Source organism: Pundamilia nyererei, unplaced genomic scaffold (genome assembly GCF_000239375.1).
Source record: "Pundamilia nyererei isolate P.nyererei 1_Seehausen unplaced genomic scaffold, PunNye1.0 scaffold00014, whole genome shotgun sequence".
In the NCBI taxonomy this organism is placed as follows: domain Eukaryota; kingdom Metazoa; phylum Chordata; class Actinopteri; order Cichliformes; family Cichlidae; genus Pundamilia; species Pundamilia nyererei.
The window spans coordinates 5,943,436-5,965,169 of record NW_005187415.1 but is presented as its reverse complement, the minus strand read 5'-3'; the positions used below and the strand labels follow the sequence as shown (position 1 = coordinate 5,965,169).

Here is a 21,734-nt window from a genome sequence, read left to right as displayed (position 1 = left end):
ATCCCTAAGGGACGCTGCATACGCTCTTCAGATGACTCATTTCCACCACTTTTATCTATGATGTCATTTTCTCGGATTGTACCCAAAGCTCATGGGCGGAGACCAAAATACAAACTATGGAACTGGACATTTTTCCTGCACAGCCCACCACTTTCAGAGGCACAAAGGAAACCTGACATCATGCATGATGCCTTGTTACTTTTCTGACACGTTTGCACCCACAATCTTAATTAGCTGATGCAAAATGTGAAAGAAATCGCAAATCAGAGAAGGAACTGACAGCTCTGTTTTCAATAACACAATCCAATAAGCAATAAACTTTACCCTTGTGGAGGCAATGGAGAATTTTGGGGGGGCGGTTGCTGACAATTTATCCAGATAGGAAATTATGGATGTGTGATTTAAGTCCTCCTGTTCTGGGCTCCAGCCATTTTTTGTCTGAATAAATAAAGGGACAAAAAGAATGACATCAAAGTTTTAGCATTTGGTTGACTTTTTAAAATCAAGGTCCAAAGAAATTATATTATTATAGCCTGACGTTACTGTTTTTGTGATTTGGTGCTTTATGAAACTGCATTGACTGCTCTATTCAAGACACTCTACCTCAGCAACAAACTGTTAATTTTACAACTCTGAGTTGATCATCAGTATTTGAGTCACTGATGGGAAGAGCATACAACCATGACAGTTTCCTGGCTGTAGTTTCACTGTGCACTCTGCCAATATTACAGGAAGCCGTCACTGAAACACGCTCCACAGATGGGTGGAGGTGATGAGAACATGCTAGCTGTGGTTAAAGCAGAGTAGTACTGGATCTGCTTCAATAAGCCTGAGCTTCAGAGTCATTTGACACTTGATATAACAAAAAGATGTAATTGCACATGCCGATGCATGCTGCACAAGATTACAGACACATTTTCATTAAAAGTTATTCCATTTTAAATCAGCTTACTGTGGGTTTCTGACTTCTCTCTATAAAGATTTGTTAATCAAATTTTCATGACGATTTTATTAATATGACAAGTGTAAGTGCTTTAATAACAAGTAAATAACTCATGGAGATGAAGGGGAAGACGAGGACAAAATGTGGTTAATGCAAAGCTGTCAAGCGGAAAACATGGAGGCATGCGGTTAGCCGCTCTCCTCTCTTTCTTGCCCTCTCTCTTTTAGCCTCTCTTCCTTCCTCTATCTTAAGTCTCCTTGTATCCCTTTTCTACTTCTCTGTTACATAAGCACAGCGTTGTCCTGCTGTGTGAGTGGGAGGGACAGAGGGCATCGGCTGCAGGCCAGGCTGACTCACAGGGTAGCAGTTGCTCTCAGCTTTTCTTAAGTCGTGGATTATATCATATAATTCAATCAAACATGGCTGCAGACATATGCTTTTCAGCTTTTTGAGAAAGCTAACTAAGGGCTGCCATTTCTCCCGTTTTTCTAGCAAAAGCTTTTCTCACTCGTCTCAAGATTCGCACATGAGACGGAACGTTTAATTTCAACGCAGCCAAGTGAAAACATCCTGCTTTGCATGTGAAGGGTTGTCTGTGCTGTCAGCCTCAGTCAGCAGGGTAATCAATTCCTGACATTTTCCAGTGAGTGTTTTGGTCATCGTTTCCAGTGTGGTTATGTTCCGCGCATGTTCTGATGTGCACCTGCTTTTTAGAGATATAATGACAATTATAATACATGGAACTAATGATTCAATTTTGTGAGACATGTATGTTGGAGACCATAGTACATAGTGTTTGATAGCGCCATAGCTTATCTGTCATCTGCGAAACCACAACACAAATGCTGAATGCATGATAAAGGTGCCACTTTAAAGAGAAGAGTATTGGCTTGACTATGTGCATCAAAGTCTATGCCGTCCAAGCAGCCATTGCTAGGTGAACCCAGACTTGTGTGTGAAAATGTGAGCGTCCAAAGTTCAAAAGCAAGAAGGTGAGAAAATGTTATACTTGAGCCAACTGTGAAAGGTTTCAAGCTCACACAGAAATACTGCAAAACCACCAGCTGACTAATACTCAAAGCTAAACAAACAAGTTCCTGCACCACAACTGCTGCATGCACACTGCTTATACTGTTGGAAAGATATGCGCGCATGTGTGTGTGCGTGCGTGCAGCAGAGGGCTGAAGACATTTTTAGACACAGGAAGAAAAGTTTCTGTTTTTGCAATGTCTATACTTACAATCTTGACTCCTCCCTCTTACTGCTGCACCAAACTGTATTTGATATAAATTGCATTTAATAAATAAATAAATGCATGCTTTGCCTTTAACTTAAGCAGCAACAAAGCATGCTCTATGCTCATTTATCTGTTTTATTCCCTGTGGTTACACATGTAGTGTGTCAGTAAAGACATTTCGATTAAAACTTAAATTAAAGGCAGAGAGATCGCGATAGAAGTGGTAAAAGGACAAATGAAACTAAGGATTTAAACAGAAGAGTAAGCTTGAAATTCGCACGTGCACATTTTAAAGTGAGCGTGAGGATTAAACAGAAAAAGCATCATGTCCAGTTTGGGAAAACTGCAGATCATTTTTGTATAAGTGAAATGACATTCAAAGGTTTAGCTAATAATTAATTAATTAATCAGAAGCAGAGATTTCCATTAGCAGCATTATAACTCTATCAACTGCATCAAAAATCACAACGTAAAATGAGATCTACAATAATAATACTGTATGTTGTTGGAATGTCATTCTGTTGATTCTTTGGAACATCAAAGGTCTTCACACTTTAAATATTCTAGTTACAGCAACATAAAAACAGACAAAACAGGAAATCCTTGCAGAAGCAGCAAATGTTTTTCAGTTTCTGCATGATAGGTGACTCAAACTATCGTCACAACTTGGAGTGAAAAACAAACAGGCTATACAGTAAAAAAAAAAAAAAAACTCAATAAGGTTCTTCTGCATGCAGAAGCTTCTTGGACGAGAGGTGAAATGTCTTCAAGCAACTTAAAGAAGTCCAGACTCTTTTCTTTCCAAGCTCCTTAGACCAGCGGTCCTCAACCTTTTTTGAGCCACGGACCAGTTTATGCCCGACAATATTTTCACGGACCGGCCTTTAAGGTGTCGCGGATAAATACAACAAAATAAAACTAATACCGGTACCGAAAAAAAGAAGACTTATTCATAACACACTTGAAAAGACCCAGGGACACAGAGTTAACGATAAAAACGATAACAAAATAACGCTGAAAACCGATAAAAACCATACATTTCACACCTGAGCCTCAACTCTCGCGGCCTGGTAGCAAACGACTCACGGACCGGTCCGAGGCCCGGGGGTTGGGGACCCCTGCCTTAGACTACGATGACTTGGATGACTGAGAACCTTCACAGTCAATAAGTTTGGGTTTCTGAAATCGAGCATGTCAGCTGTATATTCTGTTTAATTTTACCAGGAATACACTCAATTCAACTTTGCTCATACCAGGTTGACCTCCTTCTGCTTTTAAAAATGGCTTTATGCTTTGTGACAGAGATTCAACAAAGTGTTGGAAACAGTCCTTGGAGATTTGGTCCATATTAACATGACAGCATCACACAGGTGCTTGTTTGGCTACACATTCATGATATGAAACTCCCGTGTTCACTAGATGGAAAATAGCGAGCAAACCGTACACTGTAGCCATAAAGGGATGGACATTGTCAGCAATAATTAGACCACCACCACCAGCAGCCTGAATTGTCGATACAAGGACTTGGGAGTGCCCATTTTTCTGTTGATGTAGAGCAATGGGCACTGAAGGTTATTCAACTGATTTTTGCAGCACTACTTTTAAATGCACAAGCAAACTTCTGCAATTTGATGTTACATAATAAACGAATTTCTGAGACCACATCACTCAAGTATGCTATTAAAAAAACAAAAAAAAACAAAAACGCCTTGTTGCTGTGGTCTGGGTCAACAAGAACCACTAACAATTTCTGCGATGAGAAACTTTCAAAATGCACAACATAAAACGACGATGGTAAGCATGAGCAGAGAGACAAAAACAGACTCTAACCTAACGGGCAGACACCTGTCATTACTGGAGCTGGGCACAAACAGCAGTGTGACGGCTTTAACGCCACAAATCCTCCCCATGTTGAGGCAGCGATAAGAAAAGCAGGCACTTGAGGCCAGCACCAATCCACAAACAGCATCAGACAAAAAACACCAGCAGAGACGCATATTATTGCCTAACACAGCTTCATACAGAGGATTATGTGTGAGCTGCATGGTTGTTATTCTGGCTGGAAAACACAGCAAGAAGAAACAGTTCTTTCCTAACACGCTTTTTTCCAAACTACACATTAGCAGCGTTCCCAAAATACACTGTGGTTTCCTGAAGGGTATTTAGGGAACAGAGCCCAGACAACAGAAACACATGCAATCATTACACATATATGGTCACAAGAGGCTGCATTTGTAGATGTTCAAAAAAACAAAAACAAACAAAGAAACAAACAGGGCTTCGTTGGGTCGGGTAAACATCTTAGATATTTCAGGGTTTTAATTTTTCCTGATTGGAAATTTTAACAGTAAAGACACACAGCGCATGCAGCAGTGACTCTTGCGAAATCTGTCTGGGCGCCAGTCTGTCTGAACTGACCCATTTAGAAAAAGAAAGAGGGAGAGTGCAGTCAAGTTAGAAAGAGTGCATTATGTAGGCCACGGTTTATAGGAGGCTCTTGTGCTGAGGACACGGCTGTGTGTGTGTTTATGCATCTCTTTGTGAGCAGGAAATGGTTGAATGCAGTTTGATGTATGTTAAAGCGGAGCATCAGTGCCAGAGTGTGCATCTGTGTGCGTTTGTTTTGTTTGTTTGTGGTAGTATAACTGACCAACAAGGAAGTGACACCAGCTACTGTAATTTCACAGCGAGGTTAGGACCTCAAATGTTTCTCAATAATGTTAAAACAGAGTATTTTCATTATCAAAACCAGTGACTGTGTCTGTATATTTGGGTGTGATTTGGATTATGTTTGCCCTGCAAAGTTTCTACTTTTAATATTAACAACAGACAGTAATAGATAGTTAAATCATAAAGTTGATTTGTGGTCAGTAAGTCTCCATCCACACATCTGCTGCTTATCTGGGGCTGGGTCATGAAGGCAGCCATTTAAGCGAAGCCTAATCTTTCCTCTCTGCCGCCACATCCACTCCAGTGTGTTCTGACCTCCTCCTATTTGATCTCAGGAGGTATCATAGTCAGATCCCCAACTCACCTCTTTTTGAAGCAGAGGACTAGCAGCTCTACCTAGAATCCCTCCCAAATGACCAAACTCTTCACCCCCATCTCTGAGGGAGAGCTCAGACACCCTTCGGAGGAAGGTCATTTCCACTATTTGTATCCATGATCTCATTTTCTGTCACTACCCAGAACTTGTGAGGATGGGAATACAGATCTACCAGTAAATCAACAGCTTTGCTTTTACACTCAATTAAAACAATCAACGATTAATGCAAGCTGGCCAGATCAAAAATATGCAGACTTAAAAACGGGATGCAACCTACTAGTAAGCACAAACATAGTAGGCAATTGATTTAACTGTGTATAACTGTAGTTATCTGCTGGTTCTGCCATGTTATGACTCCACCTGCTACTAGCCCTACTACACGGCAGCACCCCGCTCTCTTTCTGTGATGGAAACTTGCAAACATGCAAGGTAAAAAAAGTAAGACAAGACTGCTGCACCATGCAGTACTCTTTGATGTAGAAGTGAGCAGGTGTATGTGTTCAGCGAACACTGGTATATAGCCACAAAAGCAAATGTGTAACCACGTTGTGCACAAGGCTGAGGACACTGGCCTGACAGGAAGGAAGGCTGCGGGTGATAGCGCTTCTAATGTTAGCCACACTGGGCAAAGTATGACATCATTTGTACGTATCAGCACAGTGCGAAGGGAAGCATTTCTCACAGACATTTAAAACATAATTTGGTTTTTAAATAATGGTAATCTTAAATACACAAGCACTATTTGTATGGCAAATGTTTAACCCTGACCATTGGTTGTTTAAATACTCATAAAACATTCAAAACCAATGTTAACTAGTCACCACTTGCAACAGAGAGCAGCGTCTCCAGTAACGTGCTTGTCGAAATGTGAAACAAAGTCACAATTTCTACTTCTAAGACCACGAAGTCACAATGAAAGTTGACCTTTGAGTCAAAATGTTATGCATTCATCCAGTTAGCATGTGTGTTAAATTCCGTCCAAACTGCTAATGGGGTTGCTAACTTATGGCCGAACATGTGTTTTATGGTGCAGACCTTTTATTACCAACTTGTAATCATGACATGGAAATATCATGACGTAAACCTAGATAATCTAATCAGTTCATTCTTGAGTCCAAGTTATATCTGAAATACTTAAAAGAAACTTCCTCAAGGTTTATATGATCAGGGTCAAAAAACAAACCCACCACCCACAGCTGTCTTTGACCCAGAGGCATAAAAACATCTCTCTCAAAAAAAATTGTTTTTTGGCATTTTCCAAGAAAACACGAGCTCCATAAGTTCTGAGTGAGGGTGAGGGTGAGGTGACTACAAGTGGTGTGAGGCAGATTTTTTTCTCATTACATTTTACATAATTGGTTACACAACCTGCCACCCTCTGACTTTTTAATCTGGCACCTCACAGTTACACTCATTTGCTCTGCAAGACACAGAGACAACCACACACAGAAAATTTCACATTATTGGAAGTAACTTATAATGTTCAAATTAAAAACAAAACATTATTCATCACATTTTTCTCAGTTAATAATTTAGCTAGAAATTTGGGTTCTTTCAACGCAACCCATTCATCTCATTTGTTGGGCAGCTCAGTGGAGCTGATGCTTACTGCAAATAATAATGCAAGTTGCGGGCTTTGGTTTGTGTAGGTAACCCTTTAATGTCTAATGTATCAGTCCGACAGATGTAAGTAAACGTAGAGTGAGAGAGTCCACATAAAAAGCAAGTTGTGAAAGGATCAAACACGAAACCTTCACCTACAAGAGTGTGGTTTGTGTCTCGTGTAAGTAAATGTGGTCCAGCAACTCTGTTACTGTCTATCACTGCCTATTACAGTAAATCAGCACTATTTAAGTCTGTTATTTTTAGACCGACTACACTATTTTCACATTTAAAAACACTGGTTAGGCTGAGGCAAAAAAACAAAACAACAAACAAGGCCCAGTCTTGCCTGAATTTTAGAGCACATCCTTTTATTTTTAAAGACATATACGATAAGCTTATGCCAAAAGAAGCAGTGACACTACAAGACTGAAAATAGAGGACTATTAACTCGTTTGAACTTTGAGCTCACAGCTTTATTTGAAACAGGATGCAACAGTGCAGCAGGTGCCTGGCAGCAATGACGCACACATGCACTTTTCTTATTCACAGTATTTGAAAATGTTTAAACCAATGAAAGACACTTTTCAACACTGGGGGGAAAAATAGCAAAGTAAAACTTTACCAACAGGCAATGGAAGCCAGATTCAAGAGTCCAATATTGGGCAAAACTGACATGCTGTTTAATGTTTTGTTCCCTAAATTTCCTCTAGAAAAAAAAACCAAACAAACAAACAAAAAAATAAAAAAATAAAAAACACAGCTACGGTCAGTAAGTGCAGTGTATGCTTGCCTAATCCTTGTCATATACAAGTGTATACATTGTTTCACTTCCTCATCAAACCAAATTAACATCGGAGGTTTTGGATGCTGGCTGAAATGAGTCACTTTAGGTTTTACATTTGTAGCAGTAAGAGTTCACGAAACAGGTTTTATCTGCATATAGGGAAAGCTTACATAGCTAAAATGATGAGCTTAAAACGATGGGCTGTTAGACTAAACAGGTTAGAGGCCTTCAATGCTGTTCAAACTTCAAAAAGAGATGGAAAAGACAAGAAATTCCGCTTCTTTTTCCCCAATTTTGCTACTTGAAAACAAACCTACACACGACTGAAAGGGTCAGGTAGGGTTAGAAGGTGCCTCATCATGGTCCGATCTTTAGCAAAGCAGTTCCCAGAGCTTGTTTTACAATATCATAACTAGACAGGTCTTCAGTCAAGACAGAAAACTGCATTATAAAACAAACTTCTTCATTTTTCCATCCTACTCACTTCTAATACAAACTGACAGTCGGATCATGTGTCTTTGGGATCTCTAATGAAAACATGAGCACAGGAGGAGACCTCCTTCACAAGTCTCGTATCTTGTGATGTGTAACACTAGCTGCTCTCCTCCTATCTGGGTGCTTCATGTTTCATGATGGGAGTAGGTTACCTCTCTGGGCTGGATGAGAGGGCACATGTGTGCATGCCTGCAGGAAACATGAGGCTGCACGGACGGCAATAGAGAGTCAAAGGTGTTTTTCATCTAGGGTGATTTCCTGACTATCTCAAGTCACACCAAACAACCTTACAGTTGATCTACCGTAAACCCTTATAAACAGACAGCAAATTGGACATTTAACTGTGATGTTTGTTTAAGCTGAACAGTTTGTTAGACGAGACAAATCAAATGAGCAAGATTTTCCCAAAAAAACAAAACAGAAAAACACAACAGCTTCTTGGTTGTCTGTAGCAGTTTCACTTAAATACAGGCTTTAAATGAAGTTATATTTACAGCTCTAAACATAGAAAAGGGCCTTTGTGGTCGGAGGACGCAGCCAGTGTCATCTGTTTTTAAGTTTTACAACTAGGCTTCAACAACATGCAAAACACAAGTTAATTTTATCAAAACAACCACACGCTAAACTTCAGTCCCTTCATGTGAGAAAAACTCAAAACTGCAAGCCGGTCAATTCAGAAATCCATCCATCTGCCAAGCCTCACATCTCATTATTTGGACAAATAATTGAGTGTAATGATGCCCATTAAACTGATCAGAGCAATCAGGAATGCATTCAGATACTAAAAGCCATGAAGTTAAAATCTGGCTTAAACTGTGTCTGCCAAATTTGAGATCTGCCACAAAATATTCCATGTTTATGACACATCCATCTAGAGTAACTCATAAGCAGGAGTCAGGTTAATTTTCAGTAGCGGAAAGCCTTCAGTGCTGCTCAGTAAGTATTGAGGTATAAACTACAAATACCTCAATGAGAGACCAAAGCGAGCAATAATCATAAAACACACCTTTCTTCCAACTCATAGGCCTGATTCTACAGCCACAGGAAGAATGTAACGTGTGCATGTAGATCATTCGTGTGTTCATAATTTAGGACCAAGCATCTGCACGTCTCCCTTGTACAATTTTCACTGAGCATTATTATTACTACGCTTCAATAAATAAATATATTCATACAAAATGCCTCAGGTAAGCAGCTTTTCTGCCTTAGGCACAACTTGAAAGCAAATTCGAATCATCTAATATGCATGTCCAACATTTGGATGCTTCATCAAATTTGCACTGAAACAAACAAAAACAGAATATAACAATGCATACATACATCTACTACTACTACTACTAATAATAATAATAAATTCATAATGCCTATAAACAAAACAAAAATTGTAATGATATTAGTTCACTTTGCCTTTTGCGTGTCTTTTTGTGGACAGCGGGTTTCATTAAAATACAAGTGCAAAGAGCTGGAGAAACTATTCAAAGAAAGATTATGTCCATTGACTTAACTTTGTACAGCAGTTGTAGCTACACTAGATAATTAGTTATTACTGCAGCTTGTTTTGATTGTATGATTGGTGGCTACTGGCATAGTTACTAGACTGTACATAAAAAGGAAAAGTGTAGCCACTGTGATTTCATGCCTCTCTGTTGAGGCAGATGATGTTTCACTGTCAGCTGACACCATGTTTTGGACCCAGAGGAGACCATATTTGTACATGTGAGTGGAGACTGTACAGCTGAAATGCAGACCTGCATGTGTGGTACTTATTGCTAACAGGTTAACGTGTGTTTTATGGCATCGTGTTTGTGTATTTGCAACCAATGCAAACGTACTAGCGTGCATTCTTCCAACAACTCAGCAGCATGTAGTTCGACATTTAAGCTGTAAAGTAAGCTTAAACAAGGAAGGGAGAGGCAGGGGAGTTTACCACAAAAGTGACAGGGGCTAAAAAACATCAAAGACTAGAAATAAAAACAAATAAAAATAAAATAAAACAGCATGAGAAGCACAGATACATTGCTCAAATTCATCAGAAAGCAGACATGTCTGTGCAAACGATGCTCCGCCCCCTCCTCCCCCACTAACATGTAGCAGGTGAGAAAGACGACCATGTGTAGAGCTACTTTACAGCTGTAAATGAAAACACTGCTAACACTGACACGGGTTGGAAGGAGACTCTCTACCGTGGCAACAACACCAACTTAAATAAAGACATGAAAGACCACAAAAAAGAAAAACCCTTTATCCCAGAACAAACAGAAAAAGAAATGAAGCGAGGAGGAAGGAAATTAATCACACAGACCCAGACCCCAGCACAGACACAGCTCACCGTTACACTTCTTTCAGAGAGGCAATGAGTAACCAGGTACATAAGATCTTCAGCATTAGTTAATGTTAGTTTAGACTGATTACTACAGACTATATGACAATATGTAAATTATTTGATTTTAAACACACACACACTTTTTTTTTTTTTTTTAACCTGAAACCTGCTTTATGAAGAATGTCTGATTATAATAACCTTCAACTGTAACCTACAAGTCTTTAGGCACTACTGTCCTGTATTTACTTTTGGTATTGGATTGATACCGAAAGACTCAGACGGACTGCAAGTCACAGACACCAACATCCTTTGTCAGATAATTACAGAGAAAATATTTGAAATGGCACTGAAACAAACAAACATTGCTCACAGGTCCAGTTCAGTGCGTCGAATTAATAAAGGTGAGGCCTCGCAAGTAACTAAGGTTACAGCTCCTTTGTCACGGTAGCTGCCAATCAAAACAGGCACATCCCTAAATTTAAGCCTTCAGATTAGTGTTGCACAGGGTAGTATTCTAGAGAAAAATACTTTTGTTTAATTTGGGGTCTTACTGACTTTTGGAACCTGTGGCCATTAGAGGAACTGGAATTTTTGACACTACCATGATGGCTTTAATTTCATTTTTTTTAAGTTGCTGATGGATATGAAAGCCCGTTTCCGCCACACAAAGAAATTTTTTTTGAGAAAATAACTCAAAATTTCAAGTTATTAACTACACATTTCGAGAAAAGTAGCTCGAAATTTTGACTTTTCTCCAAATTTTTAGTTAATGACTCAAAATTTCGAGTTAGCGCTGCCAATCAGTAATCTACGTGAATGACGTCATTTCCTTGTTACCCGGAAACTGAAGCCCTCAGCTACAAATGCTACAGCTAAGCTACCGATATTACAGCCAGTCATGAATGCACAAATTGCTGCTTATTTTCAGCATGGCTTCACAAATGATGAAATCCTTGTGTTATTAGCTGAACAACATGGCGTTACTATCAGCAAACGTACTCTCAAAAGCGCCAATTTGTTGCGATCCAGTGTTGAGGGTGCATACCACGTAGATTACTGATTGGCAGAGCCAACTCGAAATTGCCCCAAAAATGTGTATTTTTTGGGCAATTTTGTGTCACCCCTAGTCAGTGGCAATTTGTTGGACTGGAAAACACACACACCACGAATACCAACCACAGACTTTGTTCACTTGACACTCTAGTCTGCGCGCACACACAAACACCAAGTGTTTGCTACTTGTCTGACCTTCTCAAAAGGGAAGTATTGCTTTTTTCACAGTCATTTTTCCATCTGTCTCTCTTTTTCAGACACAGTGAACAGAACTCATGAACTGCTGTTGCCATCTGAGCAGAGCAGCTCTGTGTGTAAGCTTGACTGAAGACACCCTCATAACCGTCTGTGTGAGGTTTCAAGAATCTCCTCCATTTCATTCAGAGGGCACTCAGACACAGGACTCACCTCTGTTTGGGCCGTGTAGCTTGACTGGAGACTGTTGAAACCAGACGACTGTAAAACAGAAAGAGTGTCGTTTCAGACTACTTGCAATGAAACGATCGCATTTGAGATTCAAAGCAACAGCAGCAGCAGGTGTTTGTGTGCATCTCAGGCTCTCACGTACTATACTGGCTTTCTGGTCACTCACTAAAATGGGGCTCTAATGCATGTGCAAGTGCCTCCTGAGCACTGTGTAATTGGACTTTGGCATGGGTCCATGTCACAAGACTCCACAGGGGGGGTTAAAAAGCAGCGTGTATCATTTGCTGAACTTCAAATGAACACAAACACAGAAAGTCTGCCTGCAGACAGTATGAATTCTCAGAAACTGTAATGATTAACAACAGGCAGCAAGGGACCCAAATATTCAACCTAACAGGGCAGCTCTTGTTTAAAGTCAAGAGAAGGATTGGAATAATCACAATGATCCTCACAATTCTTCCTTCATCATCGACATGCTGTCGTTATTGCCATCAATTTACCCCCAACAATAACCTTCCAGGTAATAACAGGGCAGGCAGTCCCAGCATGTCCTGAAGTAATTCCTAAAACGCCACACTTTCCCCCTAGAATCAGAGTTTTACGACTCAGAAAATTATGAGAAAATCGCATTTACATTTAAACCAATCAGACTCAGATAAAAATAAACAAACAAACAAACAAACTCAGGTAATTTGTGCTAGTAAATGATCAGATATGATTAGCATTATTACATTATTGTAATGTCATACTGAAGTGATGGACAACAGTAAAAACCCTTCGCAATTACCCAAGTTAAAGAATGACTTGTAACCTCAGGGAGTCATGAAATGATCTCCTTATCGCATTAAGAGAGATAAGACAGGATGCTTATTTAAAAAAAAAAAAAAGTTTGCAACACAGCTGAGACCTTATGACTTTAGATATGAGGCTTTGTGGTAAGTTTCACTTATAGTCCAGTATTTTGTTTCACAGTGATGAAGATGTATCCCAAATGGGGGAAGAAGAAACACGAAACAATCACGCTGGTTGGTTACAGTAGCTTAGATGTGTAAACGAGGGGAACCTGCCCTTTGCTGCCAAAAAGCCAATCTAAGATCTCAATCACTTTGAATTGCAAAACCTTGCAAGAGGCGTCCGATGCTCCTGTCAGTTTGGCTGCACTTCCTGTTCACAATAATATTCTTATCAGCTCGTGATGTGTGACCAGTTTGCAGAACTTTCATACAGAGAGCTCTTTTCTGAGAAAAATTATTAAAAGCACCTGTGTGTGTACATCAGCTGGCACCAGTAGGATAATGCACAGAGCTGTATCAATCCAAGCAGAACTACAGCGTTTAGCACGGATCCTCATCGGGTCCAGAGTCAAAATGCTCCCACTGGTAAAACCTGATGTACTGAAATGCCTACCAGCTCTCAGGACATAACCTCTTGATCCACCACTAAATATTAAACATTTGATTTTATTTCTTTTATGTAGCTGGATTTTCTTCCATTTAACATGTGTGCTCATCAGCTGTCAAGAGGAGACTATATTGAGCTTTAATTACACACAGTTCTCATAAACTTTATAGAGTCTTTGACAAGTGGCATTTATAACCAGAGCATTAATGAGATCTAGCTCACAATTCACAAGCTACTGCCTGTAAAAACAGCAAATGTAACCTTGACCTTGAGCACAACTTGGGTAAAGATCCGTTTGATAAGGTCACTGGTCCTTCACCCAATTGAGGACAAGTCCTCAGACCCCATTAAGTCTTAGGGGAGATGGTTTTGCAGTGATTTGAGTTTGTGCCACACAGCAAGGAGCTGCTGGGCTCAAACACCTTTTCTGAGGAGTCTGGCTGCTCTGTTTGGCTTTCCTGTCCAACTACTGCTTAAACAGGTGAGTCTAAACTGGTTGACGGTCTATTAGCAGTCTGATGGACTGTTGACCTGTCCATGATGTAACCCACCTTTCACCCTATATCTAAAACTGCCCATTTTTCTTCTTTAATGTTGCTGTGCATTTTGACTGCTGATTTAGTATATCACAAAAAAAGTTATCTTTTTACCCAGACTATTTTGTCCTCATAATCACTGAAAGCTATAATCGCCACTGAGATTAAGCTCAGAATAAATAGCCCAGTCCTAGTGGATTCGGGACGTTTATAGAACAAGAATTTCCCGAGGCATTACTAAATGTTTCCTTGTTCTTATTTTGTATTAAAGCAGCATTCAGACTTAACAGGATGCGTGCATTTCTGTGACTTCCTGTGTAAACTGTTGGAGTCCCAACTGCAGCTTCTGGTCACTGCCACCTTGTTACTGACTGCTCTTTTAGCTGCAGTACAGCTAAGGTGATAACAAAGAAATGGTTAAGTGATTATGAGGTCAACTGACCTTTCTGCTCACAATCACCACTGCAGTGACTTTATTTCTACGCATGATATCACTTCCATGCAGGCCAAGCTGCAGCCGTAGCATAAAATAATATAGCAGATGAGTGTGTGATATAACCATGTTGCAGCTGATGATATAACAAGCTCTGCAGGCAGATTCACGCTCCACAAAACAAAATGCAATCCATCGTCTCAGAGCTCCTCAAAGAGACAAATAAATGAAGGGGGAATGCAACAAGGAGACAACTAAGGCGACTAGGTGAGGATGAGATAGAGATGCAGAGAATGCACTCTCACGTGTGCAAAAGTAGAAACTATTTACAGAAACACTGCTTTTATTTTAAATTACTTTAATTACTAAAGCTAGAAATAACAGCCCAGAGAACATATGCAAGAAGTGGGATCTCTCTCTAGCCAGCCTTGGGCATGCCTTCATCCACACTTTGTCAGGTGAAGACAAATGACAATTAAGGCCTTGCAGGACCAAGAGACTCTTGCAATGTCCAAAGGGTGTAAAAATATACAGAAGGCCACTCAACGAGAGAGTCACTCTCTACAAGTCACATTTGTGTGTGCACACCACGATGCGGCGCAGATACATGGTCTGACTTGTAGTAGTGGACCAGCAGATGATTAATCAGTGTTTTAAAGGCACACGAGCTGCCGAGTCCTACCCTGTTTGTGTGTCTGGGCATTAACAGGAATCCCATGTGTGTGCAACACCACAGTGAATATGCAACATAACACAAAAGTGAGCTATTTTCTGTCAGGAAGAAAACAAACAAACTGCACTTCTGAACCACAGCTTCCTGCAGCGAGGCAGGAAAACGAGCACTGATCTGCCTTGCTCAAAGGCACTTCATAATGGATTTAAGTGAGATCTCTGATATCATTCCCAGTTTTTTTTCTTGTTAAACAGGTAGTTCCTAGTAGCTCCTTTTGGGGAAAACCCATTCCTGTTGATGATCATATGACTAACACAACCCTACTGAGTCTAAGAAAACTATATTTCTCTACCCCGAATACGAGGCCCTACAGTATAAGCTGTACATGGGGTTCACAGCAAGCGAGATTAAAGGTTTGCTTAGCTGTTGCACAAGTCACATACTTGCAGTTTGATTAAAAAAATAAAAAAATAAATAAAAATGTTCCACTCCTGGCTGAATTGCAAACACAGTCAGGTATAACTGCTCCAACAGCGGAAAAAACTCAGCAGCTGATCATTTTTACTGCTGTTGTCACCGTGTTTGTAAGGATAATCAGGATAATCTGATCTGCTTCTTCAGCGTGTACGGCTTAATAGGAAAAAGTGATTTTTAGGCTTAAAAGCAACTCAACCGGTGCGACACAGCCGACTAATTTAGAGGTCAAATTATGACTGCAGATAGAAATCTGGGTGAGCGATGACTTTGTTGGTCAGACATTGGAGCAGACAGGCTCAACGATAAACTTGTTGGATAATCAGTAGGCCTGCCAAACTGAGAGCCTGACCCCCTGCAGAAGCCTGCAGCAGTTTCACTTCTCTGACACAGTCACTAACAGGTTTTAAAGCAGAGTAAAATAGAGTAGAAGAGACAGATAAAGATTTGAATAATGTAGATGAGCACGAGGCGAACTGCTGTTACTGGCCTATCACATATATTGGCACATCTGTTAGTTGAGATACACAGATATGAAGGACATGCACGGACATTTGTATTTTTAAAATTTTTTTTTTTTTTTTTTTTTTAAAAGAGCAGCTGTAGCCCTCAGCAATATCTGCAGCACATGCAGCAGAGTACATCACAGCTTAGCAGACTACGGGCACCCTGATGGCTTCCGATTACTTGTATGCCTGCAAGCAGTTGGCTGGTTAAAAGAAATGCAATGACATGGACAGCCACAAAAAAACAGACATAAAATTATAGCTGCTCAGATGCATGTTTTAATTGATTTAAAAGACTGTGCAGGAGGGCACTAGTAATTTGTGCGCCATTTTATGTCCTATAAGCTACCTTTCACTGTATTTGCTGCCTTTTTAAATATTGCGTTTGTATAGCTTGAACCATATTTGATATAAATGGGTCTTCGTAGTTAAAGTGAAAAAGCATTTGCCTCCTTCTAGACTTCTTCCTGTTTTTGCTTGATACGTGTGCGTGTTTCAGCTCAAACACATTTTACATATCAGGCAAAGATAAACCTAGTAAAGAAATTTCTGATTTTAAATCATTTGTTATGCATTTCACATTACTGTGGAGGAATTTTGGCTCATTCTTCTTTGCAGAGTTGTTTTAAATCAACCACACTGGAGAGTTTTTCCAAGTATGAACAGCCTGTTTAAGGTCAAAGCATCTCAATCAGATTCAAGTCTATTTGGAGGTGGACTTGGTGTGTTTTGGAAAATTTGCATAACCAAAGCGAGCTTGAGTTTCAGGACAAACTGATGGCCGAACATTCTCCTTCAGGATTTTCCAGTATAGAGCAGAATCCATAATTACATCAATCACGGGACGCTGTCCAGGTCCTGAAGAAGCAAAGCAGCCCCAGACCATCACAGTACCATGTTTGAATGTTGATCATGTTTACACAGGAAGTCACAGAAACACACATGACGTTCATTTTGTGAAATGCTGTGTTAGTTTTATGCTGGATGTAACAGGACTCAGACATTTCAAAGAGTTCAGCTGGTGTTCAACTGGTGCACTCTTGGAGTATTTTTATTTTTAAATAGGCTGGCCACTCCTGGGAAGGGTCAACACCATTTCAGGTTCTCTCCATTTTTGGATAATGGTTCTCACTGTCCTTCACTGAAGTCTCAAATCCTTAGAAATAACCTTTTCCAGACTGATAGATGTCAACAACTTTGCTTCGCATCAGGTCTTCAGTTTCACTTTAGATTGTGAGACGAAGAGTTTCTTTTTGAGATCTTTTAGCCTTCATGTTGTCTAGAGGTTCTAGAGAAGCGATTTCACGAGTCAACAGACCTGGCAGTAATTAGGCCTGGGTGTGGCTAGTTAAATTGAACTCAGCTGGCCAAAAAAAAAAAAAGAAAAAAAAAGTGGTTAATCACATGGGGGCAATTTTTTTACGTAACTTCAGGTAGATTTGGATAGCTTTTTCTCTTAATAAATGATACCATGACTTAAAAACTGTATTTTGTTTTCACTCAGCTTATCACTGTCTAATATAAAAATTTGTTGACCTGAAACATGCAAGTGTGACAAATGTGCAAATAAATAAAAAAAAATAAAAAAAGCAGGCAAATACTTTCACACAGCAGTTTAGCTTGAATAGTAAATCAGTCAGAGCCTAACAAAATGCCATGCAATAAACGGTATTACTATAAAGGTGATAGTTAAGAGCAACCCTACTTGCCTATTTTATTTTTTATACAAGTTTGATTGCTTTCTCAGTTGATTTTTTATCTTTTTACTTGCTATAGAAATACTGTTAGAAAAGATTGTACTAAAAATCTTATTCTTAATAACATTGATGTGGAAGATTTAAAAATAGCAAAGAGGTAGAGGAAGTAAAACACAGGCTAAAAATGTCAACGTTTGCATTACTGTGAAGTAAAGCTCGGTCCACTATGAGTGGGGAAACACATGCAGCTAATTTTGATGCTAGCTGGCATGTAGCTGGAAGCAGCCACTGTGCTTTCGGGCAGTCTTCGTGGTTATCTTGGTTCATATACAGACAGTCCTCCTCCCTTCTGCCAGGCTATATGTTAGCTGAGCCACCGGCAGGCATAACAGCCCACACAGCTGTCTTTAACCCCGAAACCCTGATTACTGCCGTCTAAACGCGCCGTGCAGTCGCTCAGTCTTACCTCTTTGACTGCGAAGGCGGCTCCAAGTCCACAGACAGAGCTCAGGCGCGCTTTCTAAGCGTAGTTTATAATGAACTTGAGCTAGCCAGCCTTGTCCATTGTCTGGAGGAGATGCTGAGTATCTGCTCGCCAGTGTTTCAAGCATTAGCCTTTCCCTTTCTGTCTCTCACTGTAAAAATACTACTTCGGCCCCCTTACCGTAAACCGCCGCATAAAGGCGCAGTTATATTTTCAGCAAATAATCGCCATCGATGGTTGGCAAATAAGAAAGAAGACTAGGGTCACACATGAATACAATAAGTATTTCGAAAGTCAAAAAACGAGAAAATACAGGGTTAAAATTTTAAATACCATCACGACGAATAGGATAGAATCAGAAACGCCGGGGGGGAAAATAAAAAGAACTTTACTTACCTCTAGTGGACGTGAAAACTCACTACAGGAAAACCCAACAACTGCTTTGCGCATTCGTGAACACTTTACGGTTACAACGCAGCGTGACGGACATTAAAACAAACGTGAGGAGCACCAATCGGCTCCCAGGAGAGGCGGGACCCGTATGGATAACGGACCTAAAAAAATCTCCCAGTCTATTTTTATTAACGGACACGTTTGCTGATAATTACATGACTGGCTATAAGAAACGATATGAGAATGTGAATGCGTAGGACACAGTGGAAGGAAGATGCTGTCTGCCGAGCTGGAAACACACTAAAGTAAGTCACAGCCAGCGATTAGCACAATGCTATTAGGCTGTAACAGCTAGCTCTAATTGCAGTGTTTTTAATCTGACAATGAATACAATTATGGCATTAAATTATTATTTCAAAGCGGCCATCAGCGAAATGTTGTTTGATGCTGCAACGGAGAGCATAGCTGACACCAAATAATCCAGTTAGTTCTGATTCCTGCCTTGCTGTCAGTTTTTAAATCCACGTTTTATGCTACAAAAGCATGCATTTATCATTATTTAACATATTTTCTGATTATAACACGTGCACATGTGGTCTGTCTGTGTGCAGCTTCTGTCTGTCTCCTCCTCTGGTCTCCACTGAGTGAGATGTCTCTGGCTCAGAGGGTTTTGTTGACCTGGGTCTTCACCTTGGTTTTCCTCATTATGCTGGTGCTCAAATTGGATGGAAAGGTAACAGTTTTCATAGCTTCATCAGCAATCTCCACCCAGTCTCCATCCAGTGACACATTCCTCCCAACAACCTCAACTATTAGCATCTTCTCCCTTTCCTCCCTACAGGTGCAGTGGAACTGGTTCCTCATCTTTCTCCCTGTCTGGGTTTTTGATGGCATCCTCATCCTCATGCTTGCCATCAAGATGGCAGGCCGCTGCAAGCCGGGATACGACCCGCGCAACGGCTCTCCAGACCTGCGCCTGCGTAGCTGGTACCTGACAGCCATGCTGCTGAAGCTCGGCTTCTGCCTGACGCTGTGCGCCAAGCTGGAAAGGCTGGCCGACGTGAAGCTGACGTTTGTGTGCATACCACTGTGGACCATGTTAATGGGGGCGCTGGTGGAACTGGGGTTGAATATCTTTCCTGAAAGGAGAGAGGCTTAGTAGCCGCCTAAGATCTCAGCGTGATTTGCATCACCCTCGACAAACCTGTGTAAAAACACGAAGGCAGACATTGGGAGGAGATTTGTGTTTATCTGGTCTCGGCTTTGTGAAATAGGAGCTTAGCCTGATTATGTTTCCAGAGAAGAATCAAATCTCCACATCAGCTATCAGTATTACTGTTAAGAACAAGAGACTTTGTGTAGGCAGATCACACAGTTGGAAGTGCACAGATTTCATCATAACTTACTCGGAAAATGTGGCCTGACCTTCATCACACTCACAACTGCAGAGAAACACAATCTGGCTAAACTAATGAAGCACAAACTGGATTTTGCATGATGTTATAAAAGATGAAATAACTCCCATGCCCAGGCTGGAGAATGGACGTGAATCTGAAAAAGCACCTCAATGAGATCAGAGAGCAAACAAAGCCTGGTTCTTGATAAAAATCTGCCTTTTTAAAGAAAACCTGGAAGGGGTGAACCACGCTTTCGTTTCGGTGACTTTCCCAGGAACTTAGAAGAAGCATTTGCAGGTTCACAAAACTGGAAAAATGTTTTTCGAGTCACACTAAGAAGAACTCTCAGAGGATATTCAGGAAAGCTGCCACCTTGCCAGGGAGGTGAAAAAGAAACCAAGGGTAATGACAAAAACACCTCCAAACAGCTGAATAAAGTTTACCATAAGAAAAACACTTAAGAATGATGTTATTGGAAGAACTTGAGGAAGAAAAGCACACTACAATACATGCCATATTTGGAAAAGACTATATCTGAGCACTCAGTCTTTTGGACAACAGTAAATAAAAGCTCACCCCAACAGCGAAGCACGGTGGAGGTACCATCATGGTTTGGAGCTGCTTTGCTACCTCACAGCCTGGACACCTGTCAGAATTTATCACCTTAACCCGAGTGGACATTGTTGGTGCTAAAGGAAGTGCAATGGGTCTGGACTGTGAGCGATCACGCTGTGTTTTTTATACAAATATATACATGCTAGTTTAGTCATATTATAATCTTAAACCTTTCTTGCAGCTGTGGGTGTTCAGGCCTCATCAGTGTTCATCAGTAGAGCTGGGACTCTACTGAGCTGCTACTAAGTCATGTAAACATGGCAAAAATAGCTGAAAGAGGGCCATATGGGAACAGCTGTATCTGTAAAACTACTGTGAAGCCAACACTTGGAAGCAAAAAACCCAAAACATCCTCTGATGCTTTGTGTTTTTATGGATTGAAAATGTCCAGTATTGTTTTTCTAAAGTTTATTTTTGCTGAATGTAAATGACGGCAGCTGCACAGGCAGGAACTGAATCTACTTCCTGTGTAACTATCACGCTCGCTACAAACTACGGTTTTGACTTGTTTTCCAGGTTTATTTTTTAAAACCTTTAAAAGACAGCAGCGAGCTTAGCTGCAAACACAGAAGTGGGGGATTTAAGAAGCATCTGATGTGCCATTTTCCACAGGCTGCCCTCTCTGCCTTATACAAGTTCTCTTTTGTACTTTCATCATCATGTGTTCTCTTTAACTCAGTCTCTGCACTCAAGTCCAAAACTCTGATCACAAATAAATCTTTGTGTGGTTGAAAAAAAAATTGCAATTTTAGCCACGAGAGCACCGAGCTGATTCCAGTTTCATAGTTTCATAGTCGGTTGACTCTGTGCATGGGTGAAAATGTATTTAGCGCCATCGGTTGTTTCCTTGTGTTATTTTGCATTGAAATTTTGAAATTGCATGCATGTGTTATAATAATAAACGAGTGATTTACACTATACTGTGCGTCTCAAAACGATGCTTAAAAAGTGGTTCCAAATTGAAGGTTGGCATCAGTTAGAGCTTGTTGAAAACAAAGTATTGTGGTTGGGAAAATCCCTCTGGGACGTAACCTGAAATGAACCGTGACGCAGCCAATCAGCTAACAGCAGGGTGTGCGTGCACGCTCTTACACATTAGCTCCTCTGAAACGCGTGCACGAGTTTATCTGGCGTTACGTAACACTCTAATTTAATGGTTTATGACAGGATTTTAAAGTTTAGATGTATTTGTATTGTGGAAAAAAAAAACTAA

The 21,734-nt window shown here is 40.4% G+C and overlaps 2 protein-coding genes across 3 annotated transcripts in view; one reads left to right on the top strand and one right to left on the bottom strand.

The window, feature by feature from the left end:
* LOC102200618 (putative homeodomain transcription factor 2) overlaps window positions 1-18,279 on the bottom strand; it is a 49,421-nt gene extending 31,142 nt beyond the window's left edge. The window contains exon 1 of the mRNA XM_013908762.1: window positions 18,099-18,279. The gene's annotated coding sequence lies outside the window, so the exon portion shown is untranslated. The remainder of the gene's footprint in view (window positions 1-18,098) is intronic.
* A 372-nt stretch (window positions 18,280-18,651) lies between these two features.
* On the top strand, window positions 18,652-21,114 carry LOC102215791 (transmembrane protein 60-like). 2 transcript variants are annotated; one of them, XM_005725289.1, is made up of 3 exons: window positions 18,652-18,814; window positions 19,121-19,242; window positions 19,351-21,114. In XM_005725289.1, the coding sequence occupies exons 2-3, from the start codon at window positions 19,159-19,161 to the stop codon at window positions 19,666-19,668; spliced, it is 402 nt and encodes a 133-aa protein (XP_005725346.1). In that variant the 5' UTR covers window positions 18,652-18,814; window positions 19,121-19,158; the 3' UTR covers window positions 19,669-21,114. The 2 variants fall into 2 exon arrangements, with proteins under 2 accessions (XP_005725346.1, XP_013764233.1); XM_013908779.1 differs by lacking the exon at window positions 18,652-18,814 and having other exon boundaries at window positions 19,188-19,242; window positions 19,326-21,114.
* The last annotated feature ends 620 nt before the right edge of the window (window positions 21,115-21,734 follow it).

What these genes read in the sequence shown, in the direction of transcription:
- LOC102215791 (XM_005725289.1), top strand. Translation starts at nt 19,159, where the DNA reads ATGTCTCTGGCTCAGAGGGTTTTGTTGACCTGGGTCTTCACCTTGGTT. An exon ending in TGCTCAAATTGGATGGAAAG is followed by an intron (nt 19,243 to 19,350) that starts GTAACAGTTTTC and finishes TCCTCCCTACAG; the next exon opens with GTGCAGTGGAACTGGTTCCT.